We start from the raw sequence: 9,360 nt of genomic DNA, 5'->3' as shown, positions 1-9,360 counted from the left end.
TCAGCTACAACATTAGCAACTCCGCGGTATTCAGCCTCTGCACTAGAACGAGAAACCACAGCTTGTCGTTTAGAAGACCAAGATAAGAGATTGGGGCCAAGATAAACACAATAACCAGATGTCGAGCGTCTAGTATCAGGACAACCCGCCCAGTCAGCGTCAGTATAGGCTCGTAAGTAAAGGTCATTAGACCCGTCCAACGTGATACCAAACGATGAAGTACCCTGTAGATAACGAATAATGCGTTTCAATGCATTCCAATGATCAATCCGTGGAGAGTGCATGTGCATGCAGACTTGCTGAACTGCGTAGCTGATATCAGGTCGTGTAAAGGTGAGGTATTGAAGAGCACCTGCTAAACTGCGATACTGAGTAGGGTTATCAAACTCTAGACTAGACGCGGCACTAAGTTTAGGTTTTGAGTCAACGGGTGTTGCAACAGGATTACACGAGCGCATCCCGGCTCGTTCGATTATATCATTAGTATATGCCTGTTGTGAAAGGAACATAGAATTTCCAGTGCGAGTAACCTGAATGCCCAAGAAATGACTTAACGAACCGAGATCCTTCATTGCAAATTCATTACCAAGTTGACGCATAAGATGATCGCGAAGTGTATCCGTGGACGTAGTGAGAATGATGTCATCGACATAAATAAGTAGATAAGCTGCGTCAGTGCCATGTTGATAAATAAATAGGGAGTTGTCACACCGGCTTTGTTGAAAACCAATAGAAAGGACAAAATCCGTAAATCGTTGGTACCACGCACGTGGGGCTTGTTTTAAGCCATAAAGAGATTTCTTTAGACGACAGACATGATCAGGAAAATGTCGATGTCTAAACCCCATAGGCTGGTACATGTATACCGTCTCATTCAATGTACCATGCAGAAAAGCGTTCGTGACATCCAACTGATGAATTTTCCAAGACTGTGATAAAGCAAGTGACAAAACTGTCCTTATAGTAGCCGGTTTTAGAACCGGACTGAATGTGTCACCACAATCCACACCAATTTGTTGATTACTACCATCACACACTAGGCGTGCTTTGTATCGCTCCAAAGTGCCATCCGACCTGTACTTATGACGAAACAACCACAAACTACGCAAAACATTCATATGAGGTTGTCTAGGTACGAGCTCCCAAGTCCCGTTTTTAATAAGAGCATTAAATTCGTTAGTCATGGCGGCATACCATTCCGGTACGGACAAGGCGTCTTTTGGGTTTTTAGGTATAGAAGCAATAGTGGATGCATTAAGATTAAACAACCGCTTAGGTTTAGTAATGCCATCCATGGCACGGGTACGAATGGTACGAGTTGTTTGAGGAGGGGGCGGAGGGATAGGTATGGAAGAGGGTGAAGAAGGAGCTGGAGATGAAGCAACAATGGGTGAAATGGGATTTGTGGGTGAATTGGATCGGGGTCTGGTTTCAGATTGGGCTGAAGGGTGTGGGCCGGGTGAAGGCTCTTGAGCCGTGGTTACTAGGGTAGGGTTGAGAGGTGGGGCGTTGGTGTGTGGGCTAGTATAGGAAGTGGATGTTGGGCCGGGTGGAGAGTTTTGTAGTGGGCTTTGGGTTACAGTAGGTGAATATGTAGGAGATGAGGTAGAATTGGATGGGGAGAAAGATTGAACTGTAGACCATAGAAGAGGGTGAAGTGGGGATGACAAAAAATCATAATTATTTAATGGAGTAGCAGGTCTATTTGCGAACGGAAAAGTGTTTTCATCAAAGACTACGTGGCGGTTAATAATGATCTTATTGGTCGCAAGATCAAGGCATTTATAGCCACGGTGGTTCGGTGGATAGCCCAAAAATACACAGGGTGTGGAACGATACTCTAATTTATGAATTGTCGTGGAGGGGAAAAGGGGGTAACAAAGGCACCCGAACACGCGTAAGTGTTCATAGGACGAACGTGATAGGTATAGGCGTTGGGTAGGGGATTGATGATTGAGAAGTTTGCTAGGAAGTATATTGAGAAGGTAAGTGGCAACCTCGAGTGCGTGATGCCAAAATGTATTGGGTAGAGATGATTGGGCTAAGAGAGTGCGAACAAGATTATTAATGGTCCTTATTTTTCGTTCCGCCTTGCCATTCTGAGACGAAGTGTGGGGGCACGAGAAACGAAAATGCATTCCATGTTGTTTACAAAATTGTTGGAAGGATGAGTTAGCATATTCGCGACCATTATCACATTGAAATTGTTTGATTTTCAAGTAAAATTGAGTTGTGATAAAATTTGCAAATGTGAGAAAAGTGGAAAATACTTGTGATTTATTTGCTAGGGGGTAGGTCCACAAAAAATTGGTATAATCATCAAGAAGAAGAATATAATACCGATGACCTCCATTGCTTAAAATTGGAGATGTCCAAAGATCGCTATGAACAATATCAAAAGGCATAGTAGTAATATTCATAGAATCAAAAAACGGAAATCGAACTTGTTTTCCAAACACACATGACTGACAAAACTTCGGTTTCAAAGATCCACAATTAATAAAACTAGCCTGTTTAAGCGAATTAAGTAAATTTGATCCCGGGTGGCCGAGACTTTGATGCCAAATGTCTTGAGAAATGGTAGCAAAGGTTGATGGTGTAGAAAACGTTATGACTTGTGTAGGATCAAGAGTGTAAAGATCTCCTGGACTATTGCATCGTAGGATAGAATTCCGGGTCTTGAGGTCCTTCACAAGAAAACCAAAGGGATCAAATTCCACAGAAACATTATTGTCAGTCGTAAAACGGCGAACGGAAATTAAGTTCTTAATAAGAGAGGGAGCATATAAAACGTTGTTTAATTTAAAAGGCGGGAGGGGTGGTTTGAGTGTTTGATCGCCATGCCCAAGGACCGGTATAGTACTACCGTTTCCCACAATTATGTTACGAAAAATGCCGTTATTAAAAAGAGACGAGAAATTATTATTTTGTGGAGTCATATTCGTAGTCGCACCTGTATCCATGGTGTAGATCGCCTGATCAATGTCCATAGGAGCATAGTTCGCGTAGCTTGCCACATATGACTGAGCCGGTCTTGGGCCAAGTATACCCGGGCCTGATGTACTGGGCCGTTGTTGAACAGTTGGGTAGGGGCAGGGAGGTATCATGTTCCACTGAGCCCAAGGGATAGGAGAGTATGTTGGAGATGGGCTGGCCCAGTTGTTGTAGTTAAACGGCCAAGGAGAGAACCCGGGTGGATAGGTACCTGGAGCAGAATTGCCCGAAGCAGAAGTGTTGCCGCGACCCCGACCTGACAGACCCGCCACGGCCGCGACCCCGGTTCCGACCACGTCCTCTGCCCCGAGAAGACTGATCACGATGCTGATCCGTGCGTGTGTCGTACCGAGAGTCAGACCTGGAAGTTTGTTGGTCCATCTGTTGTGCGGTTCTGTTGTCAGTGGTGGCGATAAGAGCTGTGCCGGCTGCCTGAGCGGCTTGACGAGCTTGATTCTGTTTTCGTGATTCAGCCATACATAGTCTCGATCGTGTTTCATAGAAGTCAGGTAGCGGGCTCGTTTGCTGAATAATTGTAGCCGTGCTCTCGTACTGGTCGTTAAGCCCCATGAGTAGTTGGAGTACCAGTTGTTCCTCAGTTATTGGAGAGCCAGCATTAGTTAGTTGATCATAGATAACTTTGAGTGCTTGGCAGTAGGCTGTCATTGTAGGAAACTGATCAAGACGTGTGTTGGCGAACTTGTTATTTAGATCAATAGTACGGGTGGCTTTGTTATCTTGAAAGATGTTTGCAAGAGCCGTCCATGCCGCGTGTGCATTAGTATTTGGTTTCAGTATGGTGTGTAGAAGGTCGTTGGAGATCGTTCCATATATCCATTGTAAGACAATGGAATCGAGACGTTCCCAAGTAGCAGTTGGCGCAGGTTTCTCTTTGTCTTTATCCGAAGCGGATGTTGCAGCAGATTGTTTAGGAAGGAGATGGTCATAGACCTCATGGGATTTGCATTGTATTTTGAACATTTCGGACCAGGCAGTATAGTGTCCGTGTTCAATATCAAGAGTAATGGGAATAAGGGTTTTAATATTTGTGACAGTGACTGCAGGGTGAATCGGAGAAGACATGATGTGAGGCGAAAAGTAGAAATCAAATAAAGTGTTCTGACCAAACTGTTTCTTTTAATCGGATGATATAGATGGGGGTAAGTGAGATAAGATATTAAACTTTAGAAGGAAAAAAAGAAAATTCAAACGGTGGCTCATGAATCCATACATTGATGATGATGATGGCTAATAAAAGAATTCATATGTATGGATGATGATAATGACTCGACGATGGCAATTAAGAAATCAAGGCAAGCAAAGAATTTTTTTTTTTTTTTTTTTTTTTTTTTTTTTTGCTGCAGAGGAAGCCGTGGAAGAGAGGGGATCGGTTAGGGTTAGGGTTTCACAATGATACCATGATAGAATGCAAAGTTGTCCGTTTCATTGATATCAAAGGTATATATATACAATTATGAGATCTCTTATATTCATGGAGAGATATGCCTCATTAATTTAATATTTACATACTAAATATAAGCTATTAGTATGTTCGTAACTTGGATACAAAGACTGAAACTTGAAACCCTATTTAAAGATGATGAATTTTGAGACCTGATGTTTTGTATGCGTCGTTTCAAAATAACTGGATGACATTTATTGTTTAATCGCACCGCTTCATCTAAAACCAAACCTAATGGACTTAATGTTTGCGACCCATTCCACATGTGGTCTATGGCCTATAATAGAAAACATAAAGAAATAAACATTGTTCGACCCTTTTATGACTAAGACTAATAAACAGAAAATATAAACGACTTGTGGGACTCGAATCCGGAGATTTGGCTTTGATTATGACTTTCATTCTCCTCCTTAATCTAAGCAATCTTCGGTTCGAAACTTCATGGCTTGCAACTGGTCCTTCTTTCCGGTGACCTCTATAATGATCACCATGTCTGGCTCTTCGTCACTCTCTTCTATCTTCACGTTTGCACCTTCTATTGTGTTACTTGGACCGACTTCGCAGGGCCATCCCAAAGGGTGTGCAGGATGGGCGACGGCTCACGGCCCAAACCTATCGGGGGCCCTTTTTTTATATTAGTTTTACACTGTAAAGTTATAATATATATGTAATGAATCAGAGAAACACCTTCCTGAAGCACTTGGTTTGGTGGTTTGAATGTCACTTTAATAATAAGGAGACACGGATTCTAATCCCGGCGTTCTGAGTTTTGTTTTTCTTTTTGTTTCTTATTTATTTATTAAATGCAAATGACATTAATTGTCTAATTTTGTCAAGTTAAATTAAATGATTGGTGTTGATTCAAATGAAAGTAATTCATTTTCATATATTAATTTTTTTTATATATATTCTTTTAAAAAATTTATATTTAAGGGGCCCGTATTTTCTGTTCGCACAGGGCCTAAAGATTTTCGAACATCTTCGGAGACGGCCCTGCGGCTTCGTGGTTGTTAATCCCATCCTTCTTGCTTTTCATTCGGTTGTTCTTCATAACCTGGAAGTACCATTCCAAAAGATCAACGTACCTCACACATGCTATCTTCACGACTTGGGGATCATCACAATTAAACCAACCAATTCTTCATGTATCATTAGGAACTCATTCAAATCTAGGCAACCTTTAATTATCAAGTCATTCTCAATGACTTCTTCATCTTGTGCAAGTACCAATGCCCTTTCACGTAATGGGTCACGTGACTCGAATGGATTATCTTCCAAACTTTCTAGATACACCATAAAACCGACTTTTTCTTTCTTAAGAGTACACAACTTCGTTTTTCTTGGCACCGGATGTGCCTTCACCAAATTTCTCCCTATTCTTTTGCCTTTCAACTTCACATTCTTTCTCATAAAAATCTTCGACGTACTCTTTCAATTTCTCCTTTTTCAACATCTATGTTCCCGTAGAACTTATCTAGATATTCTTGTTCCAAATCCTCCTCGGATTTGTTTTCAAACACGTCTACACCTTTTTCTCTATCACTAAACATCTTTTTCAACGTACATGAATCACTCGACATAACCACTTTAATTCCTTGAATAATAATTGTTCTAAAATTAGAACGTTGCGCACCATACTTCGCACATATTTTACACAAGGAATTGTTGTATTCTTTCCATCAAACAAAACCATAATTTCTCTAATACCATGGATGAACGAGAACTCTTTCTGTTTCTCGTTGGTTAAAACCCCAAAGTGCCTCTTAAACACTTTGAAAAAATCCGGTTACCAGTCATGTGAGTTTTGAACATAGGATCTACCACCCAAATTGCTTCCCACTCCCCTCTGCAAGTATCCTATACTAAATAATCAATATCTTTCAGTAAAGGACTAAGATTGATATACTTACATAGGCTTATGGAAGCAATGTGATCGTATTGCTTACATGTGAAACAACGGACTTGGCCTTACGTGGTCTTCCCACTGGTGTGTAACTTTTGAGGCTTAACTTCTTGAAGAATTTCTTGGGAAACTTGGTTATTGGCAACATCCAAGAACGTGAAGATGGCTTCCCCTGCGTGATCTTTTTGCCCTTATCGCTGCCATGGATGCACTTTCCTTATTTCAGACCGGTGTCGCTAGAATCAGTGGCAACCGATTTGTTCTTGCTTTCCCTTAGATGATCCTTGCAATCCTCTTCCTTGATCTTGATTGAACTTAAACCTTGGGCTCTAATACCAATGTTGGTATCAAAGTTGCAGGGTTCCCAGGACCATAATCGAGGACTAGAGGGATGGCAACATGCCTCTTGATAATCTTCAAACACATCACACAACACATAATGAAATCGAAAAAACCTTGAATATTGATATACTAACCGAAAATAAGAAAACCTGAACTTGAATCTTCGATTATGATTCACACAGTATGTTCATAACTTGGATACAAAGACTGAAACTTGAAACCCTATTTAAAGATGATGAAGAGTTGTGTCTTGGGACATGATGTTTTGTATGCGTCGTTCCAAAATAACTGCATGACAGTTTTTGTTTAATCACACCGCTCCATCTAAAACCAAACCTAATGGACTTAATGTTTGCGACCCATTCAACATGTGGCCTATGACCCAAAACAGAGAACATAAAGAAATAAAAATTGTTCGGCCCATTTATGACTAATACTAATAAACATGATATATAAACGACTTGTGGGTCTCGAACCCGGATATTTGGCTTTGATTATGACTTTCATTATGTTGGTATCAAGGTTGCAAGGTTCCCGGGACCATGATCGAGGACTAGAGGGATGATAACATGCCTCTTGATAATCTCCACACACATCACAGCAATACATAATGAAATTGAAACAAACTTGAACATTGATATACTAACCGAAAATAAGAAAACCGAAACTTGAATCTTAGATTATAATTGACGCAGTATATTCGTTACTTTGATTCAAAGACTGAAACTTGAAACCCTATTTGGGACGTGATGTTTTGTACGTGCCGTTCGAAGATAATTGCATGGCAGTTATTGTTTAATCGCACTACTTCATCTAAAACTAAACCTAATGGACTTGATGTTTGCGACCCATTCGACATGTGGCCTATGACCCAGAAAAGAAAACATAGGAAATAAACATTGTTCGACCCATTAATGACTAAGAATAATAAACATATAATATAAATGACTTGTGGGACTAGAACTCGGGGATGCTTTGATTACGGGTTTCCCATTTTGGAGGAACTACCAGCCGATAACAAGGGGGTATAAATGCCCCTCCTATCCCGACATTTTACATAGTGGCATCAGAACCACAGATTTAAGGACCTGATGAGAGCATTATAGGTGAATGTTAAAACCAATATGGATTACTAGTATGTTGCAGGAAGTTATGAGGGTTAGAACCACAGTACGGTCGGGACGACCGGCAAGAGGTCAGGAGGATCAGGAAGGGTTCAAGTGTGGAAGATCTATGCGTTAAATTAGATGATTTTAATATGAACAAGTCTCAAGAAGCATTATCTTTAGAATACATAAGGAAGGTTGCAAAAGACAGATTTCAAAACGAAAAGCCAAAAGGTATGATTTTAAAACCATGGATGTATTTACTACAATCAATCAAACCACTTTAGGGGTATGCCTATCACGAATCCAGAAGTTATGGTTAAAGGCACTGGTGAAACCGGTTGGAACAATATCCGATTTTTGTTAATAGCGGTGATATCAAAACTTAGAATCGTTGCTTTATTCAATAACTAAGTGGTGCTTAAATAACACTCGGTAAAAAATGTATACATGAGCCTTTCAAAATAAAAAAAAAAACAAAACTGAATCCCACAACCAAAAGACTCGGTAAACCTTAACAACCCTTTTTTGAGAGCAGCGATATATTCAGCCCCCATTTTTTAGAGCGCTACAACTTCTTGTTTCTTTGAGCACCATGAAACAACACCAGTTCCAGTTGAAAACATAGTTGCACAACTAGCCCAATCACTATCGGTGTATCTAGCTAGATTAATACTTCCTATCTTACCATACCAAAGAACACGATCAAGAGAACTAGCAACATGTCATAGCACCCTCTTAGCTTATCCCAAGTGAATAACTGAAGGCTTATGCATGAATCTCGAAATGATTCCCACGGCATGCGCAATATCGGGATGAGAATAAGTTAAATAAATGAGACCACGCAGCAAGCTTCTAAATTTATATTCATCTGTTGATAATCCAGCGTCTTCCATCTGTAACTTTTCATTAACATTCATTGGTGTAGTAGCCACTTTACACTTACCCATACCAAACCGATTCAGCAAAGCAAATCACCAGCATATTTTTGTTGACCAACAAATGTACCATCCTTCCTTTGATTTACTTCCAAACCAGGGAAGTAATTTAAATGTCCAAGTCAGTCATTTCAAACTCGTTCACCATCTTTTGTCCGAATTCAGCAAGGAGTTTCTTAGAAGAGCTCGTATACACAATATCGTCCACATATAGACCCACCACGATCAGATCACTTGTTCCACTTCTTATTACATACAATGTGGGATCGCTTTGACTATGTTTATAACCATGTCGTACTAGATAGCCATGTTGTACCATGCTTTCGGTGCCTGTTTGAAGCCATACAAGGCTTTATGTAGTTTAAACATCTTATTGTCTTGCCCTTCCAATTCAAAACAAAGTGATTGCACCATGTATATCTCTTCCTTTAGAAAACCATTTAAAAACCCTGACATGACATCAAATTGATATGCAATCAATCCCATTGGAGCGGCTAAAGCAAGAAGCACTCAAATTGTTTGGAATCTAGCCACGGGAGAAAACGTTTCTTTGTAATCAATCCCGTTTCTTTAGCATAACCTTTTGCGACCAGCCGTGTTTTATGCTGCTTTATG

The 9,360-nt window shown here is 40.4% G+C and overlaps 1 protein-coding gene across 1 annotated transcript; it reads right to left on the bottom strand.

Annotated features, from left to right (window-relative positions):
- Positions 1-3,168: 3,168 nt before the first annotated feature.
- Positions 3,169-4,077, bottom strand: LOC110889496. The gene has a single exon (XM_022137031.1). The coding sequence runs from the start codon at positions 4,075-4,077 to the stop codon at positions 3,169-3,171; it is 909 nt and encodes a 302-aa protein (XP_021992723.1).
- Between the last annotated feature and the right edge of the window lie 5,283 nt (positions 4,078-9,360).

The sequence above is a fragment of the Helianthus annuus genome, chromosome 2 (assembly GCF_002127325.2).
Source record: "Helianthus annuus cultivar XRQ/B chromosome 2, HanXRQr2.0-SUNRISE, whole genome shotgun sequence".
Classification (NCBI taxonomy): domain Eukaryota; kingdom Viridiplantae; phylum Streptophyta; class Magnoliopsida; order Asterales; family Asteraceae; genus Helianthus; species Helianthus annuus.
The sequence above is the reverse complement of the archived record's forward strand: the minus strand, read 5'-3'. Positions and strand labels throughout refer to the sequence as shown.